Raw genomic sequence first — 22884 nt, forward strand, 5'->3', positions numbered from 1 at the left:
GTCTCTCTTGGCAAAAAGCAACTCCATGGTGGCATGCTCCTCCTTACACTCCAGATTCCCCTTTTCTTCCTCCCCCACTAACCAACTTGATTTTTTTCCCATGGTCCTATTTGGGCCAAGGTCCTGCTTTATTCACACAACTTATGGATTTGGTACATTCCTTTCCAACTCTGTCTTTCTAAATACAAAAAAGTGAGGCGAGGAAATGTTGGTCTCTTCAGCTACCTCATTAAAGTTTTTCACTTGATATGAATGCAATCAATAGTGCCTTCCTGGAAGAAGCTTCAATGAGAGGAGCAATTAATTTGCTAACACTTGCAAAGGGTAATGTGCCTTAGACACAGTGGCCTTTGTATAGGGCGAGTTTGGCAGATCATGATTCTCATACTGCTAAAAGACAAGAACACATCGGGCACTGGATCAGCAAGCCAAATGGTAACAGGAATCTCCCTCTGAATGGTTTCAAAAGCTGTATTGGCTGTCCCTAACATCAGCACTATACATGCGTATGTTACATACAGACCATATGACCTATTAACACAAGGGTGTGCAGGCTGGTTAGGGCACACACACAGCCTGAGGTGTTCAATTCCAGCTCCAGAGAGGGCACAGCCCTTTCAGGCTGGCCTTCACAGTGCTTCTTCTATGGGGCACAGTCCTACTGAGGTGTGAATCTGTGTTCCCACACATCTACAGGAACTGGGTGCTGCCCTTGCTGGTTCCCGAGCTCACAGGCTTTTTCTATGATTTAGAAGGCTCCTGGAAGTTTTCCTTAAGCTTTGCAATCAGCGTACGGGGTTGTCAAGACACCTCTTCCTGTTACAAACACACTTGATGTAGGTCACAACTCATATGTCACCTATACAACAGCAACACAGCAGGCTGTGTCAATATGCTGAGGGCCCAGGGTTCCTACATTGCTGCAGCTGGAGCATGCCCCATCAACAAAGTGTATAGCCTCCACGGTATTAAATTTAACAAAATGACACTGATTGCAGGAGGAATCCTCATGCCAGACTCCAGCATTTCTCCTTTGAGGACCCTCTGTTATTGTAACACAACAGCAATAATAAAGCCTGCCAGACATCCCCCCTCCAAAAACAATAGCATGAAGAAAAATGACAGGCAGCTGGCAAGATAAGGGCACTGAGCTGCAGGCAGCTGGTACTGGCAGAGAAACAGAGAGATGTGAGCTCCCCAAGAGAAAGGCAAACTTACCAGTGTCCAGTGAAGGGACACGTAAGGAGTAGGCTAGGAGGAGTCTGAGGGAAGAGGAAAATGAAAGGCTGGAGCAGCAACCAGCTATCACAGTCGTTAGAGATCATTAGGAGATCAGCCTGTCTCTTTTGAAAACCTTTATAATTCCATTCCAGCATAAAACCCAGACTGACAGCCCTTGTGACACAGAGAACCAGGGGCTGGGCACAGGCAAGACCCTCTTATTAACATGCCTTAAACCCTAGCCAGTGGGGACTCCACCTCAGGTGTGTGGGGGAATTTAACCCCATTGCTGCTGCCAGAGGGAGCCTGAGGCTTACCCGGGCCAGTCCCCCAGATGATTCTGTCACACAGGCACCTGTGTACTAAGAACAGATCAGAGAAAAAACATCCATGAGACAGCAACTGACCTTCACTTGCTACAAGCTGGATCTGAACTACTGACCTAGAGACAAATGGCTCTGTGCCCTAATCCCAGCCCCTCAAGCCATCTATTCCCCCTATCATACCATCCTGTTGACAGAAGACACATTAAGCACTGCCAGAAGGTGACTGTAAAAAAACATAAAAGGCTTTTTCCTTTTTACGGCAAACTCCAAACTCTGGAGCTGTGCAGCTATTCAAATATTTGCCTGGCTCCTTATAATTCATTATAACCCATTTTTTCTGATACTGTCTTTGAAACTGTATTCCCATTGCCCAGGTGGGAATCTTAATTTGAATTACAGCAGTAGAACTTCCTGCTAAAGCAGAATTCCACCAAAAAACTTTTTTAGATTTCTTTCTCCTGAAACAGGGCAGGGGATGGATCACTAGCTGCCCACGGGCAAGTGAGGGAAAATGCAATGTCTGCACAGGAATGGAGAACATCTGTTTCCTTCTGTTGTCTGTCATCCCTCTGCAAGTATGTGCTGCATAGGTGAGCACAGTTCAATGTAAAAGGCTGTGGTAAAATCTTGAACAACCTTCTAATATGGCAACAAGAGGTTTTTGCCATCAACTTCAGTGTGGCCAGGATTTTTACTAAAAAGGGAAAGATGCTTGCGTTTTGGGTCACTGTGCAGTGAGAATGAAAATCACTGTAACTTGCATTATGATTCCAATAAGCTCCTGTAATGACATTAAAGACAAATGCATACTAATGCCGCCTTCAGAAATGAGGTAATGCAAATTTAGGAAGAAATCCAGCCCATTCCCCACCCCCACCCATCCCACCACCACAATACCAGTATTGAGTCTGATTTTACTCAAGGGTGGTCAGAGGTTTTAATCAGTTACTCTCAGGGGTCTGCCTTGCTGTTTAACATGACAGAATTGCAAAACATATTGATAAAAAATCTGCTAAGCTATTTTGAACTGCTTATGGAATGGGACCCTGCTGTGCTACTTGAGAACAATCGTTTTGCCCAGCTCCTCCCCTCTCAGGATCCAGTTATGGATTTGGCCTCACATTACATCCCCCAGGCTACTAGCCATGTTATTTTAATTTAATTTAAGGAAGGCTACAAATAGGTCAAACAAAAAGGGAATTAGCTGTTCAAATCAAAATGAAAATCAATTGGGAACCATATTCTCATGGTCTTTGGAAGCCCTCTCCTAGTCTTTCCACATAAACCCTCTAGCCTTTGAATCAATTTTCTGAATATCTCTGAATCTTCTTAAAAGTGATGTCATCTTTCAGATGATGTAATCTGTGCCCAGTAAAAGACCTGAGAAGATACATTCCCTCCATTCTAAAACTTCTATGTGATATGGAAACTCAAGGGAAGAGAAGGACAGCATTCAGAGTAGTTTCCAAGTTTTCACTGACATAATAGTTTCAAAATCACCAAATTGTCCTTTTCTTCAGGTTTCAGCTGCAAAAATTGAAAACTATAATTTTTTTTCTAACAAAAATCTGATAAAATCCTCTCACAATAATTTTATCATTGTGATGTATATCAATACCAGTTAGTTCCTTTCTTTCCCATCATAATCCCTCACATAGATTCTGAAATCAAAATATTTTTGTTATCTTAGCCTATGTGCTATTTGGAAATCAATTTATAGGAGCAGGATTTTACTGTTGTCGCAAAAAATGTTCCTTGTTCATAAGTCAAAATAGTTTGATCTTAAATATAGGTCACTGCTTCCTAGCATGGGGGTAGATGCTGTGCATAAAATAGGGAAAGCTCAGCAAATTGCTGGGGGGGGGGGGGGGGGGGGGGGGGCGAGAATCAATCATTTTTGCCTAGCAAAACATAAATAAATTGGTTTTTTCCTAACTCACAATCTGAACTGCATTGGTTCAATTTGATTGAGTATGTGGGTTACACAGTATTATTCTGCTTTTATTCTTTCTGCTGGGTGACCTTGGGATAAGGTTTGTAGGATGTTAATGTTCAGTCTGCTTTCTCTGAACACCTTCTCAGACAGCAGTGTGAAGGCCCAGCCCCTGACTCTGAGAGTCACAATGTGCCTCCACCACGTTCACACAGTTAAGAATCACTGGCCAATCCAGATACCCTGAAGATCTATTGGAGTGGTTCAAAGGCCAAGACGACGAGCGCTTCCCGGTGTATGAACAAGGCATGGCTGGAGTATCCATGTTTGTTCTAACCCTGGCAGTACAGCTTCAGATACAGACCATGCCAGCCCTCCTGGATCTCTGCTTATGGACTGGTAACTACCAGACACTGAAGTCTGTAAGATAATATTCAGGCAAGCTAGGCTCGAACCAGTGCGTGTGTGCCTTCCTGTATTGCAATCAAGCTTCCTACTGCAGGGTAGATATGGCAGACACTTCAAAAAGACTCTATTTATATTCTGCCCTACTGGTAAATTCATTCGTTGGACCACTCATGCAAAATGGATAATGCAAATGAAACTGCTACATTTGGAATTAAGCTTATTTTTGTACTCCAGTGAACATGAGTTCATTAGATTGTTTTTCTTCTTGTTTCTTTTTTCTTTAGGTTGTTTGCCCGGCTGTAGTCCCCAATGCACTTGTTTCAGGTCTGGAGGAGGATGCCAGAGTAGTCTGCGGCTGAGCCAGAATGATGCAGGCACTTCAAACCACTGGCTCTCAAGCCCACAGACTCATGACTAGCATTGATCTGGAACTGATGAGTGGCTGGCTGTTTTACAGCACTGCAGCCTTAGAGAAGGCTGCTCTCTCCTCACTGCAGGGTGAGTGATGAATTCATGCAGAGCATGGGCAATTGCAGGGGAAGAAATGAAGAGGCTCGCTGTGAACTCAGGAAGTGACCACTTATCCCTGCACTCACTCAGTTACACTAATGCACAAATGTAGTGTTCATCTAGGAGTCAGAGTAAGTAGAATCTCTGTGTACACTGGGTGCCCCTCTCCTCCTCATGCAGGACCCAGAGCCTCAGCACTAGTTACAAGCAAGGCAGCAAGTCACTGCATAAACTCACTACAAGTGAGTGGGATGCTCTACCCAGACACAACACAGCATGCTCCCTCTCTGACTAGTCCACCCACCTCTGTTAACTCTGCCTCAGATGGCCCTACATTCCTGTAGTTCACACACAAATTCTTCTTCAGTGGACCAGTGTGCCCTACTCACACGTCTTTTTTAGCTTATCTGGTCATATACAAAGAGCCTAAGAGAAGGATACTACCCAGCAGATGAGACATAGGGTGGGATAGTGTAGTGGAGCAAAGGAAAACAGAAGTCTTCAGCAACCCAACAGCTGTCCTCCTTTAACTCTGCACAGCAACCTACCCCTTGCATACATCCAGAGTAAGTCTAGAACACTGCTCCATCCTACAGGAATTACCACTTCCAGATCACCCCTGCTGACCTGTGCAGTGAGGAAAGATTAATGTGAAATTTCAGAGATGGATCATCTGTAGGCACTTCAGAGTAAGAGGAAGAACTGTCAGTGTGGTTCCCAAGGAGCACAACTGTTTACTCCTGCGCAAAGATGGAGAAGCACTTCTCATCCCTGTCTCCTTGTTGCTTTGTAGCACACACTGCACCAATGACAAGGGATCACCCCTTTGCTTTGCTTCCCTCCCCCATGTGAGAAGGTGGAAAACCTCCCAGTATCACACTCTCTCCAGGAAACAGCTGCTTGGGTCGAGCCCTGTTTGAAAAAAAGACTATAGTGTTTGGTCTGCTGGGCTCTGCAATGCATAACAGAGTCTGCATTGCAGTCTCCAACTGCAATCCAGCACCATCTGTCCCTTCCACTTGCAGCACTGCATCACTCCAGGGAGTCTGTTCTTCAGGGGGTATCCAGAGAGTGCCTCGCTGTGCTGTCCCCCGATACCCGTGACAGCCAGTAGAAGGGAAAAATGCCCCACCAATTTGTATTGTGAGACTGAAACTAGAAATGGCTGCTCAGTGAAACTGCATGAGAAGCAAGACAGGAAAAGGGTGCCAATTTGCTTTCATTTCATGATTTTTTTAAGACACATTCAGTACAATCAACAGCAAATATTCTTAAATCCTCTTCAACCACCTTAAAGTCAAGGAGCAGAGACAAGCAGGCACGGAGCTCTGCACTGCTGTGGCTACATGTAAATTTATACAAAGGAGCTACTTTAACAACAGCCTAAGCCACCAACTTGCCTTCCCTGAGCGTTCTCGGATTAGAGGACAGAGAAGCAATGCAACCATGGGACAGCACAACAGACCAGGAGATATCTCATTGCTCTACTCAGTGTCTGACTTACTGAGTCACACCAGGAAGACACTTTTGCTTTATTTATCTCCATCTCTGTATGCACGTCCTGCCTGCTGGTGCTATGAGGCAAATTAACCTAGTAATGAATTCTTCAGGTCTGTAGCTGTCTCTCCATATACACCTGTACAACACCTTGCACAATGTCATCCCAAACTTCAACAAGGCATTAAGCTCTGCTCTAAGTGAAGCATTCACAAATTATAACACCACAAAGATGAAGCCTGAAATTTGTAAAGTATGCACCAGTGCTCTCCCTCTGAGTCTGTGATGCTAGCAGGAGGAAATGGTTCAGCTCTCTCATGAATTAGTGTTCTGACAGCTCGGTGCAATCTAGCCATGACTTGCATGGCTGCTTTCCCTTTGCATTCCCAGGAGCACACTCTGCATTAGATTAGGCTCTGCATCAGGCTCTGCTCCACAGCAGAAGAGAAGGTATGGGGAAGAAGATAAAACTGCCTTGATCAGCTTTCCTTGTCCTGAAAATATACTCCTGACATGTGGAGAAGGATGCAGGGAACACTCTCTCTGCTTTGGACAGCATAAAGACAGGAAAAAATAACTCATTCTCCAGCTACTTGTAAGGTTGTGACTTCATTCACATCATGCCTGACAACTCACCCTGCATACTGGAACTCCCCTGGGAACAGCCAGGGTCCAGGGGCAGTGACGCTCTTGCTTTTCACCAGACTTTTATGTCTTTAAACAGACCCTATTTGTCTGCATATTGCTCTCCTTTCCTCTTCCCCTTAACTTTGTGTCAGAGAATTTAAAAAAAATATTCAAGCCATTTATTCAAAAGATAAGCATGTAAAAGAAGCTGCTTGGATAAACAAATGCCACAGGCTGTGCAAATCAGCTGCCTATAGATCTTTCCTCTGAGCTGTTTCTGGACCTTTTGGGGCTCTGAGAGGGCAAGATCACGCTGTCTGGCTAACTGCTCCACTCACAGGCAGCTCTGTAACTACACACTTCTTGCAGGGGTCCCACCTGTACTTACTCTCCTCCCAGCCCATGCATCATCTCCACAGATTATATATATTATGATCGTGAAGCAGATAGTACAGTCTCTCAAGTGACTAAGTAACAATATGCTGAAGGCCCTCTCAGGAACCTACTAAAAGCAAAGCATTAGACAGTCTCAAGACACAATTCTTTAGCATTCACACTGGCATAAAGTAGGAGAATAGGCATTCAAAGAAAGCACTTTTGTGTAATACCAGCATAAGTGGAGAAAAGATTTAGGATGCAAGTGCATCACAGCCTCTGCTCACCTCCTCCCACTGATGAATGTAGCGGATGAGCCGGGAGAGCCGCAGAAGCCGCAGGAGGCTGAGGATCTTAGTGAAGCGCACGATGCGCAGTGCCCGAGCTGTCTTGTACACCTCAGAATCAATACGGGTTTCAACAATCAGGAAGATATAGTCCACGGGGATGGAGGAGATAAAATCCACCACAAACCAGCTCTTCAGGTACTTCATCTTGATCCTCTGTGGGTCTAGGATGATCTCTGTGTTGTCCTCCACCACAATGCCTGTTCGGAAGTTGAGGACAAGGTCGATGAGGAAGAACGTGTCTGAAACCACATTGAAGACAATCCATGGGGTAGTGTTTTCATCCTTGAAGAAAGTGATGCCCACAGGGATGATGATCAGGTTCCCTACCATCAGGAGCAGCATGGTCAAATCCCAATAAAACCTGGACAGCAAGACAGAGACACATGAGATCAGCTATAAAGTGGGAGATCAGGGAGCCCAGGTCAACAGAATTAACGTGCTTTATACATCTCTACTGTCATTCATTCCCTATGCTCTGCTAGTCTGCCTGATGCACTTAAGAGTACACAAGCAGCTAATTAAGTGCTCAATATCAAAGGAACACTCATCTTCCGGCTTAAAGGGTCCAGAAAGGAATGGAGTACACAGCCGGAAATGCCTACTCGAAAACTTCAACTGGGACTTGAGAGCCACCCAAGAAGAGACTAATAGTTACTGTTGCAGTTACTGTTAGGCTAAGAGAGAGAGAGAACAAGTATTTGGAAGGCCTCAGAGTTCATATGCCATTTGGGGTTAAAATCATCAGGCTTGCTCCTACTGTCTGATCCTCCTTTAGAAGCAGCTAGCACTGATAGCATTGGGATCAGGATGGAACTGGAGACCATCCTGTGATATACAGTGCTCAGTTCTGATTTCTTGCTGAGCCAAGCTTACGCTGAACCTGGACTTTAGTAGGAGTTCAGTCTACACTCTATAGACTCCTATGTTGTACAGAAATAATCAATAAAGCTTGGAGTCACATGCCTGGAAATATCTATTTCATTTCTAAAGTAAGCAACTACAACATTTAACTAACGTTCCATGAAGCACAGTCTCTAAGAAGCTTATCTTCACTTTAGCGGCAAGTCAATATTATCCAGCGGACCTTACAGTAACACTCATTTTTGGTTTTGAAGACACACACAGTCTGAATATAGTTCCTAAATTATTTGTTTGGGATTTTTTTAAAGATTTTCCCCAGTTATTACTGTAAGAGATACACAATCACACAATGTTGCCACAACTCACCCAGAGTGAGGACTAAAAACTTCTCTTGAGTTTCACAGTTTGCAGATGAATCTCACAAAGGAGTCTCACTGCCCAACACAGTGGTGCTCTGGTCCCCTCTCCAAATGTTTCACAGGTAGAGATGCCGATGTATTGTAGTTTCACATTGCCAAGATTTCATCAGCTCTACATTGTATACTGCAGGGCAGTACTATAATATTGTGAGGTATCATAAATAACTTGTATTAAGATGCACTTGTCACAGCGAATGAGCAAAATACACAGAGCAAACCCATTATCAGGTCTGGTTGCTTAAACGTGAAGATGAAACATACACAAAGCTGCAGTGGTTCTCCCAGTCACTCACGCAAATTAGCATGATGTTTATTATATTATTATTAACCTCTTGAGTACCAAATAAGCCTAACTTCCTAGACCATAAAAAAGGCAACAGAAAGTTAACACAAGCAAGAGACTTGAGCCCTCCTTTAAAGCAATCGTCTCAATAGCAGTGAAGTCAATCAAGTGACTCTAGATTTACAATGATGCAATGAAGGAAACTGTTGGGTTTGCTGAAGGAGGACACGGACATGCTGCTCTATCTGTATGACAGATTACAGCCAAAATCAGTGAAAATTTTTAGGAGAAACAGATTTGCCTTAAAGATCCTAAAAATCTAGGTTAGGAAAGAGTTATTCAGCCGAAGTCTGGGCCTTGGACCAGTCTGAGCTGCTGCAGAACAGTATCACTCTATAGTGAGGCAACTGCACCAATTTGTTAAACTCTCAGCAGGAAAACAAAAAAGGCTGAATATGCCTTAAAAGCCTTCTCTGTATAGATTCTCTCTCCTTTTTAAGAACATAACGTTTTAAAGCACCTAAAAGCATGTTTAAGATTCCAGCTAATACACATGTATAGAAAGGGTCACAAACCAGCAGCACACCAGCAATTTTCAAAAACATTCAGCAGAGGCTGATGGGAACTGACTTCGGTATAAGTAAAGTTATCCACTAATGAGGTTTCTAAAAATGTCATCAACTATCTCTTTTGTGCTCTCGAGGTGCCATGGCCCTGCAGGCAAGTAGCACACGATCCTTCACTTAGTAAAAGGTACAGTTGGTGCTGGTAGACACTCAGCAACAAGATTTGTCCATGTGCTTCTAAGATCAAGGCTGTGTCACACAGTAATACGTGTTAATACTGTAAAAATCCATGTTGTGGTCTTCCTTATTAAGGGCCTGAGATGATGCTGCAACTTTCCTAGTCAATTAATCTAGATAATCGCACAATAGCAGGAAGTCTGGAAGCAGTGTGTGTATTATTACCGAAAATAATAACCCCCCAGCCATCTTTAATTTGCCTTAGGGGATACAGAAGGAGATACACACAAAGAAAATTATTTTTCCCAAGTTTCAAATAAATGGCATGAGATAAACATGGCCAGACCTGCAGAGATTCAAAGGTAAGTGGCTTTCTTCAAAGATCTCTGGATTTTTGTGCCTCTTACACTGGCTGGTGATTTCAATACTTAGTGGCAATTGGAGACAATGACAAAACTGGCAAGGATGGCTCACAGTTTAAGTAAGATGTTTTACACACACACAACCCTAGTAAGATGCTTTCTGCCTGACTGTAGCACTTCCTGCTACCCCAGTCTCTTATAGCCAAGCATGGTCACGCCACAGTAAGCTCTCTTGCATCCTGATGTACAGCATTTCTTGCTGTTCCAGTTCTAAGGTCTTCAAACACACTTCACACTTTTCAGTCCCAGTCTGCTATTACTGCTGAAACGACTACAGAGAATCATGGCTTCCAATGTGGGCAAGCAAATATGAAGTGCTAAAATTCATTGCCATGTGTTTCTTAAACCATAGTTCTCCTCAAGGGTGTACTAGTGACTCAAGATTATGGTCTCAACTTCCCCTCAGTTCTGACCTTTACAGCCATCACTTACAGAAGGTAAACTTTTGTATGCAATGCACCCCTGCTAATAAAAGGGTATCCAAGGTGTCAGGGAAGAGATAACCTTTGGACTCTACGAAGGAGGAAGAAAAAGCTGAAAACCACCAAGAATTTGGTCTGCACACCAATTCCAGCACAGGAAATTCACCTGCCTTTACAAGGTAAACTGCCTAGAAGTTAAAATCTAACTATTCAGATTCCACAGCTCCTGCACATTATAATTTTACCCACATATTAAGTATGATCTGCTTAGGGGGGCATCACTGGATTTAGACTGAATAGACTCAGGGACCACAACACCTCAGAGACCTAATATCAGCCATGTGTAATTCTGCATTTACATTGAGGAACATCCTTTCACTCCCCATAAATTATTGGTCAGAATGACTAACGGTGCATGTGATGTATGTAAGGGCAAGCACCAGCTATTAATAACACATGTTTTCTGTATTTCTGTTGTTCCTTGCACCCAGGGATTCTGCAGAGCTGACAGTGATGAAATTGGCTCCGCTGCACCCATGAGAGCCTGACAGAGTTATTATCCCTGTCTTGCAGATAGAGAAGCGGCATGGCAAAATTAAGAGAATGGGATTTTTTCACAAAAGTCTAAGGCTAAATAAGGTTTAAATTTGACTCTTGAGTCTAACCAGATCTGAAGCTATTCATATGGCTTGAAAAAGAGTTTAAAAGAGATGCACCTCATGGACACTTCCTCTGACTTCTCACTTCTATTCCTCTTTTCAAAAGCCTAAAAAAAAAGTTAATAAATATTAATATATTGCTTTATTATAGTTGACTCAGTGCAACTGAACAGCTCACAGCACAGGGAACAGCCACCACTATATAAACCAGATGTCTTGTTCAAACGTACTTGGATTTTATACTACATCCTACTCTGTGCATGCTTCTTAGATCTGAAAATCACATTTTAACATGCACCACCACCTCCAATCTTTTCATTCCTAATATATTATTTAGTTGAAACACAATGCGCCTTGAGAATTACTGTGGTAAAGAATATATGCTCTTTAAGCATAGTTGGTGTCACTCAGTTGGATTTGATAATATGTACACTTTGTAGGTATTAGTTTGTGCTTTTTGACCAGAAAGTTAGATCATCTTTCAGTTCTGTCTACTGCATAATGTAACAGCAGGCTAGGAACATTGCTTTCGGATATAATTTTTTTAATTAAATAAACTTTGATTTTCCAAAACTTTTCCATGATGCAGTGAAACCAATTATAGTACATGAGCTCAAGAAGGACTGTGACCAATTGGAGAGAAAATAGTGAATTGCAGAAGTTTGCCTGGTCAGCATCACTGTGTCAGTATGGCATTCAAAACCTGCCTGAGTGGGGCACATTTGTGGCCTTAACTTCTGTTCTTGCTCTGTAGTGTTTGCACTGTCAAGAGAAAATAGACTTGAGCAACCTCACCTCTAAATTAACAAAGCTTTTTTGGATGTTTCCAGCTTCTGCTGAAAGGCAGCCAACTCTGAGTTGAACAGAGGCACTGTCTGAAAGTGCGCAGAAAGGAATCAAAAATAAAAATGCATCTAACTGGAAATGCCAGGGAGCCAGGATGTTCTCACCAGCCATGGAATTTAGCTCAGACACCGTGACCAACCTTCCTAACCTTACAAGAACAAATCTGTAATGAACACGTCTTGCTAAAACCAAAACCAAAGACAAATCCAATTGCTCTACCAAGCCCAGGCAGGAGCACTGGGCTCCGTGCTGATTCAAGAAACAGAGTGCCACCTACTGAGTCACAAATGACATCTCCATCCTCTGCTTTGCACAGGGAGAAATCGCTATGTTATTCCTTTAAAAAACTGACGAAAATCTGCCCTTTTCTCCAGAGTGGCAGCTCCCTTCCCCCGCTCTGGATTGCATATTGAATTAGACACTGCTGTGCTCACCAGCAACTATCCTGACAGGAAAGAGGTCGCGCTTTAATTCCCAGGACTGCTAGTCAGGCTAGAAATAGAAATCATCTTTTGTAAAGAGCATTAGTAGATGTCAGTGTGGCTAGAGCAGCAACGGTGGGAGGAGAGTTTACTCCAGAAAGCAGCCATTCACATAGGTATCTGAACACAGAGGAGAAAGAGAAAAAGCAGGAAGAGATCCCTCCCTGCCTTTGGAACCATTACTTCTCCTAGATATGAGTAGGCGTATTTCGACTAGAGAGTTACAAACTTTGCATTATTCACAGAGATAATAGGAGGCACATGATGATTCACTGCTCCTAAACACTAAAGGACACTCTACCAGCTACTGAGTACAAGAATTCACTTGCTAGAAGAATTCATTTATTTATAGGGGAGTTATTCAAATACCTGTGCACTTGAAAGCTTCTTTGAAATGAATACCCACCCAAAAAAAGTCAACTGACTTCCAAAAATATTTTGCATGCTAAGTAATGGGAAATGATTAGGAGGACCTACCTAAAGAATAAGACAAACAGTTTTAATTCCTTCTGACCAATCTATGCAAATAATATGTATCCTCTGCCATCCTGAATAAAACCCCTGAGAGCACTAATAATTAGCCATGCATTACAACACTACAAGGAAAAGAGCTCTGCTGTGTCCCAGCCGCCACTAGAATCCCCTGGCTGCCTGCTTCGGCAGCACTGCCTGCTTCTCATTCAGCTGTGGTTGTCCCTGTCTGAACATGGGCTGCACCAAATTCAGCCTCACTGCCAGTTGTTGCTATGCAAATACATAAAATATAACCAGTGAGGATACGCCCAGGGCTGACACAGGTCAAGGGCTACACTCAGATTACCTGCACCTATGGGTCTAAGGAAGATGTTCCAACTATCTCCTCACAATGACAGCAAGGAGGCAGGACTAGGAGCTCTGTACAGCTGGTGGTCTGAACTATTCATCTTTGTTTTGAACTTAGATGCTGTAGTCATCATGATGCCTCAGCTGGGTATGAGAGAGTAAGTGCTGTCAGTGAATTCCTAAGACAGGATACAATTCTGCATGTGATTAATTTTCCTATGAGGAACAAAAGGACTATTAGCTAGTGATGAATTTTAAGTGCTTACATAAGCAGGTGGATGATTAGAGATATCTCACAGCACAGTGACAGTGTCCACTACAAGCAAGGTATATACCTTGCAGCACTTTGCATCTAGATTTCTTAAAACTCATGTTTTGTCTTTGATGGAATTTTCATTGCACCCAACTGTCAGTTTTACTTGAGGCAAGATTATTTTCCAAAGTCTGTATTTAGCCTTTAACTTAGATTATCTCCAATCTACATAATTGCTCACATAATCCGCTCTGAACAGTGCAGAATTCCATACCGTATTTCGAGTTTAACTTCTATTCTCATATTATTACCTTAAAATATAATTACATGGATTTTGGTGAGTGGAAAATTAAGAAAGCTATTGCTTATGTAAGACTTTAAAATGGCATTTGCAGGCCAAGCAAGTAGCATGTTAGCTTTTTATTGCTTCTCTATCATCAATTTTTAAATCTAACACTACATTATTAAACAACAATCAACACCCTGCATTTTTCAAAGTAATGTCCATACATTAATTACGCCCCAACAGACATAATTAAGCAGGTATTATCATCCTATATTACAAATAGATAGACTATGAGATTCTAAAGATTTAAATAACTTATTCAGAGGTAGAACTACCATCGAGGAAATACGGTTGCCTATTTTCAGAAGAGGTTTCCAGTCTTGTTATATACTGTAATAGCAGCAGCAAAGGGGGAAACTTCTTCTTTTCCATTGTAAAAATATAAATATACAAATTACTTTGCAATAATTTTATTGCAGATATAGTACTTCGCAATTTGCAAACAACCCATTTGAGGCACTGATGCATTTAACCAATTATAACATAGTGAGTTGTGAATTATGCCCTTTTTAACTTACAAAACACATTATATCATTATGAGTTACCTTAAATTATTAGTTCTTTGATAGTACCTGCAATACACCCACTCTACTGTCAGGCTTCTTAAAGGGATGAAGACTTGCATGACATTCAGAGGGACCTGGACAAGCTCAAAAAGTGGGCCCATGTGAACCTCATGAGGTTTAACAAAGCCAAGTGCAGGGTCCTGCACCTGGGCCAGAGCAACTCCTGGTATCAATACAGGGTGGGAGATGAAGGTATTCAGAGCAGCCCTGCCAAGAAGGACTTGAGGGTACTTGTGGATGAAACACTGGACATTGAGCTAATGATGTGTGCTCACAGCCCAGAATCCCAGCCATACCCTGGGCTGCATCACAAGCAGTGTGGCCAGCAGGTCAAGGGAGATGATGCTCCCCCGCCATTCCACTCTTGTGAGACCCCACCTGCAATGCTGTGTCCAGCTCTGGGATCCTCAGCACAGGAAAGACATGGACCTGTTGGAGTGGGTCCAGAGGAGGCCACAAAAATGATCAGAGGGCTGGAGCACCTCTCCTATGAGGACAGGCTGAGACAGTTGGGGTTGTTCAGTCTGGAAGTGGCTCTGGGAAGACCTTATTGAAGCCTTTCAGTACTTAAAGGGGGCTTGTAAGAAAGATAGAGACAAACTCTTTAGCAGGACCTGTTGCAATAGGGCAAGGGGTAATGGTCTTAAACCAAAACAGGGTAGATTTAGACTAGATATAAGGAAGAACTTTTTTACAATGAGGGTGGTGAAACACTGGCACAGTTGCCTGTAGAGGTGGCAGGTGCCTCATCACTGGAAATGTTCAAGGCCAGGTTGGATGGGGCTCTGAGCAACCTGATCTGGTTGAAGATGTCGCAGCTCATTGCAGAGGGGTTGGAACAGATGACCTTCAAAGGTCCCTTTCCAACACAAACTATTCTACAATTCTATATGACAGAGATTTTTACCGGAGAATTCAAAAGAATTGAGGACTAGTAAAGCAGATCATCTGTTGAAGATAATCTACCAAGGAATGCGTTTGTCTGAACTACGTAACAGCTCAATGCTCTGAATAAACACAAGTTAGGTAGCTGTTGGCACAGCCCCTGCTGCCAGCTCAGTCAGAACAGACCACAGACAGCACTGCAGTGGGCAGCCCACTCACACGAGCCCAGGCTTTTATTGCCGTGACTATAAAAGTCTTGGACCCTGCACTTCCCCCAGCTCTGGTCAAAAACTGCAAAATGCAACATGACCTCATTACCAGGTGTGTTAACTTTGTCATCAAGTATTAGCGAAGGAGAAATGGCAAAGCCTTTCCCTCATGTGGGCTCTGGCCTCTGCAGGGAGGGAGAGCATGCCACATACCTGAACCTCCAGGGAAATCTCCCCATCAGGGCTCTTCAGGATAGCTGGGACACTCAGCACTGCCTGTGGGAGCTGCTAGAGGGGCCACAAAGAAACGGGTGGTGATTGTCCTTCACAAATACTAGATTTATCAGGATAGAGACATTTCTACAGTCTCCATCTAGTCAGTTTAAAACAGGCTTTGTGAATCAGCCAAGGCAGACAGTCCTGATGTTCTGTGACTTTGCCAGAACAACTTCACTGTGTTTCCTGTTTTTCTGTCTCAGAAAACGCAAGCACTCTGTATTAGCTTTGTGCTGATATGCACTAGTCATGGACAAAAACACATTAAGAAAAGTATTGTTCAAGCATGTTAAAAAAATAAATGGAACCCTATCCCAAAAAGCTGCTGAAACCGCTTTCTTGTAAGTGTATTTAACTTTCACTCAGCTAGAATGATGATAGAATTTAAGTGAATTGGCTAGGATGACAGCACTCTCAACTACTAGGTAGTGCTATCTTTCACTCAAGTTCCTCCAAATACCATACATACAGTGTATGTGAACAACACAGCACGTGGTACCACTAAGCTCAGTTTCATGGAGACTGAGCAAACCTTGCAGGGTGTCATCTCATTACAGTCTGAGGCATTTCATTACAGTCAGGACACAGAAGTTCACAGAGGCTAGCTACAGCGCTGCTGCCTGGCTTGCATATGTCCTGGGATAATGACTGTTCTGGACATCTGATCTGTAATATCAATGTCTACCACCTAACCCTGCAGTGCGCTTAATAGTAATTGTATAAGCATTTTCCAGAGTTTTATGTGCAATCTGCTATTCGATAAACGCAGATGTGTTGGAACACTTACACCTAGTCCTTGGTCTGTGGACATACTGTATCACACAGAAACAATATACTCCTGTACTTCATTTCCAGTAATGCTGAAACATAAATATGTCACAAGAATAAGAAAAGGCATGGTGGATTCTGCACAAAGTAGTCAATTGACCACTCTCCTCAACTCCTGCTGCCTTCCTGCCTGCAAGTATCATCCTAACAAACTAAACATTACCTTAAAGCTACATTTAGAACCCAACCTTCCCTGAAAGGTAAAAATAAACAAGATTTCCTTTCACTCTTTGGGGAACGCATGCACAGAAACAGAGATAGCTACAAGAGACCTTCTTTGTTCCAGCTCTAAATTTGGAGTATGAAGGCCAATAGAGCACACATCCCATTTCCAACTAAAAACAGCATTGGTAATATTTTCTCACTTGCCTGAATGCAGCTCATGGAGAATTCCCCTGTAACAAGCTGCAAAAGCAGTGAAATTTTTGTACTGCATGTAGGAAAGCTTATTCCCTGTCTTTTTGAAGGCCCAAAGGACTAACATTTACACACTGAACCTAGACAATTTATTGTTGTTCTCACAGCACCACTGAGGTGATCAAAGTTATAAATTGTCCTGCAGTGGAATTCCACTGCAGGAGACACCACTGGGAAGACAACATGTACAGATTTAGTGGCAGATTTATAAGCACAAGTTCCCTCTCGAAGGAAACCAGGTAAGGGCAACCACTGGCAAACCAAGCTCTAACTTGTCTGGATGGACTCCTCTCCCCACTGGTTAAGGTAGACCATATCAGGCTCCCTCTTGAGGGAAGGTATAGACAAATTGCACACCAGCTGCTGGTGGTCTGGGATCATCTTCTACAGAGCCACGTCACTGTGTAAGACATGTTCTGCTTCATGGCTATCTCATCAAACTTCGTCAGAAGGAACCTGCAGCACCACATCCTCCCAGAGTTAAAGAACTGAGTACAACTTTCTGTTTGTAGCACCTAACCAAAACTCTGCTCATGGCAGAAAGCCCAGGCCAGAGAGCTTAACCTCTCTTCAAATCCCCCCCTATTGCACTCATAAATATTTCTTGATTCCCCCCTCCTCCACCCTCCCCCATGCTGAATCCCAAAGGTTTTCAAGGTGTTAAGATGTGTATTGATTTCACAGAGCTCCCAGGATACATTATGTATGAGACTGACATACTAAGGGCCTGGCAATTCTGCATTGTTTGATCTTCTGAAAACTCTCGCTTGTATGAATATGGAAAAGTTCTGCTTTGTTTGTTGGCCATTGATCCAGATGTTGACCCTTCTCTGTGTGCATTTATCTCTGATGATTTAATAATGAAAAAGGCCAATAAACTCAGGAAAGGAAAGAAGCCCCTTTAGGGGACCTATTGCCATGGAAACATGCCATACGTTGTTGTAGAGAACGGATAGATCAATAAGGGCTGCAGCTTCCAAGTGATCATGAATATGTTGTGGAATGTGAAGGACAAAAGCCTAAAGGTGCACATAAGTTGTGACATTATGAAGTTCAGGCCCCGGTCCATATCCAACATCTAACATGAGTCAAATTCAAAAGTTCAGGCAGTCTGTTACAAAGGTGGATCTGCACTAGAGAGTTCCCAATTGTCTCAAACAGCAGCGATACTGGGCCAAGGGTTTGATTTGTACCAAGTATATGAAGGCAAGTGAATGTATCTTATTTCAGAGTGCCCAGGCTACAGTTTCTCAGAGATACACAGGTAGAAATTTCAAAGCCTACTTCTCTGAATCCGATCTTTCACCATTGCTTGCCAGATAACAGCAGCTCACACTAACAGGATTCAGGGCTGCAGGTACAGACTTTTACATCTATATAGATTATATAGAGATTTATATGTACATATGTATATTAGTTCAGAGTAAATGCTACTGCAAGAGTGGCAGAGGACACAGGATGCCAACTGATGGTACAAGTATCTTCCATCAACTTATCTTCTTGGTAAATTACAAGGATGACAGTCTAGATTCTTAACTATTTCGTATTGACATGGCTCTCTCAATATGAATTTACATGAGAAGAGAACATCAGCCTCACCACTAGGAACCCAAACTTGCTAAAATTAAACATTAACATAGGTCAGAGAGGTTACACTAGTCACATAACTAGGTAAGAATCAGTTTAGAAAGTGGGTGATAGTAAAGGGGACATTGCTCTGCTGTCTGCTAGCTGATGTTTTGCTTTTGATTAATAAATGTATGCCCTCATGCTCTGCAGTAGTCCACAAAGAGGTGACAAACACATGCAGCAGACAGTAGCTAAGTCAGCTGCGAGGCTAAGAAAAAGACTTCTAGCCATTTGAGATGCTAAAAAAGTTCTTCCTACATATTGCCATGCCACAGCTTGGTGTTAAGAATCACAACTCCAGTCTCCCCAAATGGAAAGCAGGGTGAGACAGAAGGTCTCTTATTACATCTAGACTCTCACAGAGGCTCCTAGAGACCCAGGTTTGGGGTACCTGCCATAACCTCTGAACCACACACCACCAGCACAACCATCTCCACAGCAGGTCACCAGCGGGTTTAAGGAGCCTTAGAAACAGCTATGTATGTTGCTTAGCAGAGTATCTGGTCATTTGCATCCAGTTACTTTATCTTACAATGAAAAACCAAAAAACAGAGGAAGAGCTTCCTGTGCCTGATGATGGATAAAACCTGAACCTGATGTAGCTGTCATTCAGCTACACGAAGCCATTTACTCAATGAGATACATCTCTGCTTGCAGGATAAGGCACACATGCTCTCTCGTATTCTCTCTTCAACTTGTAAAGTTACTAGAATTTATGTCTGAGACAAGCAACAGCATCTGCCAGACTTCAGCACCCATGCAATTATTCCTACCACTCTGCATGAGCCCCAGATATGCCAGATGGGGTGGGGAGAAAAAGTTTAACCTCTTTCCTGCTTAATGGCAGAACGGGAATCCAAAAAGCTGCCAGGAAGAGGTAACAGAAAGCAGTTCAGGGTTTTCCAGTGGCCTGCTGGAATGATGACATTCAAAGCTGTGTTACTCTAAAGGCTCAAAACTTCCTAAACCACCTGCTCACTGAGGAGAAAGCCAGTGTGACATAACATGTTGCCTGCGTATAGTTTTCATCCCTGACAAGGACACTTTACCACAGATGTAGTGGTTACACAGCACAGGGGTAAGAAGACCTGGAAGAGAGATTTCACTCCCAGCTTACACTCCCAAGTCAAATGACTTCTTTAAGAAGTATTGCTTCAGTGTTAAAAACATTTTGGCCAACAGCAGTGGCAACTCTACTGCACATTTTCTGCCTACTCTGTGAAAAGAACTATGGCTTTAAGTGTTAGAGGCTGAGGAAGTGCCAAAGAATCAATGTGTAAAGACCATGGATTGGGATGGATGGAGGACGTATTTTGTACTGTTTCCAAACTTCAGCTCCTACTGATCAGTATTACCTTATGAGAATCAACAGAAGAACACTGATTTACATCATTACTTTCAGCCCTGGTGGGAAATGTTAATGCTGCTGTCACTGTTTCAGAGAAGCTTCAGTGTGAAGTGCCAGCCATAAGCGTCTTTCTGCGGGGAAGAGAAGATGGGGGTGGAAGGAAGTAAGACATCTAAAATGAAAATAAGGTAGTGACTATTGTGTTTCAGTTTCAAAAGCAGAAAATATTTTTCCTTCCCAACTTGCCTGCTGCTAACATCGGACTCTTGTTTGCAATGAGTTATTCAGGCTGGATTAGCACACAATGAATCCTCAAAAAGATTAATGCTACTGGGACCTTGGGACTATTCAGGTATCCGAGACCCCAGATGAGATGAATCACCTTCTAAAAATGCAGCAGTTAAGGAAAAAAAAGAGCCCAATTGCATCTGATTATTTTAGGTTTCAGAAGAAACGTACTGTGCTAAGGCTGTGCTTATCTAAGGCATCCACGTGAATTCACTATCCTCTCCAAACATCGGATGCTGAATTAAACAGTATGTAGCTCACAAGAGATTTTTCCCTTTTGACCTCAATGCACTATATGGCAGGTGGCTGAGTCTCACCATCAGAATCTGCCAGCTGGAGAAACTGAGGCACAGAAATGCAGTTATTTCCTGCGTGCCTCACTCACATGCAGGCCCACAGCAGAAAGGAGGAGGAGGACCAGGAATCCTGATATCCACTTGAGTGTCTTAAGGGCACTCAACTTAGCTCACAACTTAGCACTTCAGCTCAACAGAAAGGCAGCTCCTTATGCAAGGAGCCACTGTGCTCCAACGCCATTTTCAGTTTCTGAGAAACTATTTAATTTGTTGTCCCCACAAACATTTCTGCATTGAACCCACTGAAATGAGGAAAACCAGCATAAGCTGAAGGGCAGCAGGAGACTGGGAAAAATGAGGACTTGGTGCATACTCCGGGACAGAATGAAAAACTCAGAAACTGGACATTTAAAATATATTCTCCCCTAGAAAGGATACTGACACACTTGCCCAAAGAGGATGCTTTGAATCACCAATTATACAGAACATAGAAAATTCTGTGGCCACATTCAGGGCATATAAGGCCTTTCCCCTCATGTCAGACTGGTAGGAGCCATTTTGGCTTTTCATCTTCCTGTGTGGCATTGAGGCACGCTACGTAACACTCCTGTAAAGGAACAAGTACTAGCATATTCACTTAACACATATCTGGCTTTTGCCAAGACACAGGATGCTGATGGATGTCATCTGCTCTTTCCAGGACATGCTGCAAATTTCTGATTTCTCATCCTTTGCAGGAAGGGCACAACTTTGTGGTGTGGTGGGGGTTCCCAGGGGATTCTCTTTTACCAAAGCTCTAGTTCAGTGGTCTCAGTGACCAGTCCTCTCCGGCTGTTTGTTACAATCACAAAACCTTCTGGTGCAAGTTGTAACTGCAGCCCCTTCTTTCCTCACCATTCCAAATCCCCATTACAACCAATGGGAGTTTGCATAATACCTCTCTTTAAAAAATATGCAAACCAGGAAAACACGGGTTGCAAACCATAGCAGCTTGCTGTAACTCTACTATAACATCCAGTGCTGCTCCTCCAATATGTATAGTACTTTTCTGTCACAGACATCCAGACAAATAGTGATGGGCACCATTAAAAAATACTTAGATAAATTGTTTCCAGTATGGGCTGGACTTGATCTGCTCTATTTAAGTCAATGGAATGCAGCCATTGAGCCCTGAGGGAGCAAGTGCCAGCCCTAAATCATTTCTTTGATTAATTGTTCTTGGGAAGGAAGAATTCATTAAGCATTCTGCTCAGCAATTAGAAATAAATATATTTTTAGAATTAACAACCTGCCAGAAACAAGTTGTTTCAGAAATATATTCAGATTGATGCAGCCCATTTTCCATCAATACAACAAGGAGGCTCCAGGCTGCCAGTTCTCATCCTACCTAGAGGGATACTAAAGAAGGAAACAGGACAGTCCTGTCACTGAGGAACTTCTTGTGCTGGCTACACAACTGAAGTTCAGATTCTGCGAGCTACTTGCTAGAAAATAACGTAGTTTCCCCGTGTATCAGTTTTCCAGACAAAATGGAAATATATATCCTTGCTATTTCCCAGAAATATTACAAAGCTATTTCTACAAACAGCTGGGACAGTGCAGATATGATACTCATGAAAACCCAATAAATAATGGGAAAAAAACCCTGTATTTGCACTTCAGCATCAGGGCTTAGACATGCTACAAAATGAATATGAAATAACAACCTCTGAATATTTTTGGACATACGACCAATATAATTACCACAGACTTCAGGTATAACTGAAACATGCAAGTAGGTTTTGTTGACTCCATAAACAATTACCAAAAGGATAGCAGGGCAGGTATCTGTCCCAAGGCAGTGATATTCAAGCACTTCCCTACTTATTTAAGGTGCAGATTCCACTGACAAATGAGGTGTAAGTGTATATTTTAAATCTACCCGTTTAAAATTTTACATCTCCTTACTTCAAGGCAGGAACTCATCACAGAGCTCTTTCTATTTCCTTTTCTTCTTTTTGTGAGGACAGGGTCTATTCCTGCCTGAAGCCCAGAGAAGTGCATGCAACTGCAAGATGGGCAATGGCACTTTGCAGATGCCACAGCCCTCCTCACCAGTCTACAAAGAGGTCCTTCTGGTCCCAAGTCTGGCAGAAGAAACCCTAAAAGAACCTAAATATGCTCCAGGTACTGAAAGTTACAGCCCCAAAACACTATCCATACTTTTACATTTTGTGTCTTAAGAGAAAAGACATGTCCCATCCTTTGCTTGTGGTGCCTAAAGGCAAGTCTGTTCCCTGCTCTGTTTTGGGATTCTAGGATGGCAGCAGTGCCTCAATGAATTCCAGCTTTTCCAAA

At 42.9% G+C, this 22884-nt stretch overlaps 1 protein-coding gene across 1 annotated transcript in view; it reads right to left on the minus strand.

Moving 5' to 3' along the window:
- LOC119150815 (potassium/sodium hyperpolarization-activated cyclic nucleotide-gated channel 4-like) overlaps positions 1 to 22884 on the minus strand; it is a 72203-nt gene that overhangs the window by 34339 nt on the left and 14980 nt on the right. Inside the window, exon 2 of the mRNA XM_037393788.1 lies at positions 7185 to 7608. Within this exon, the coding sequence (XP_037249685.1) occupies positions 7185 to 7608 (424 nt within the window). The remainder of the gene's footprint in view (positions 1 to 7184; positions 7609 to 22884) is intronic.

This window comes from Falco rusticolus, chromosome 7, assembly GCF_015220075.1.
Source record: "Falco rusticolus isolate bFalRus1 chromosome 7, bFalRus1.pri, whole genome shotgun sequence".
Taxonomy (NCBI): domain Eukaryota; kingdom Metazoa; phylum Chordata; class Aves; order Falconiformes; family Falconidae; genus Falco; species Falco rusticolus.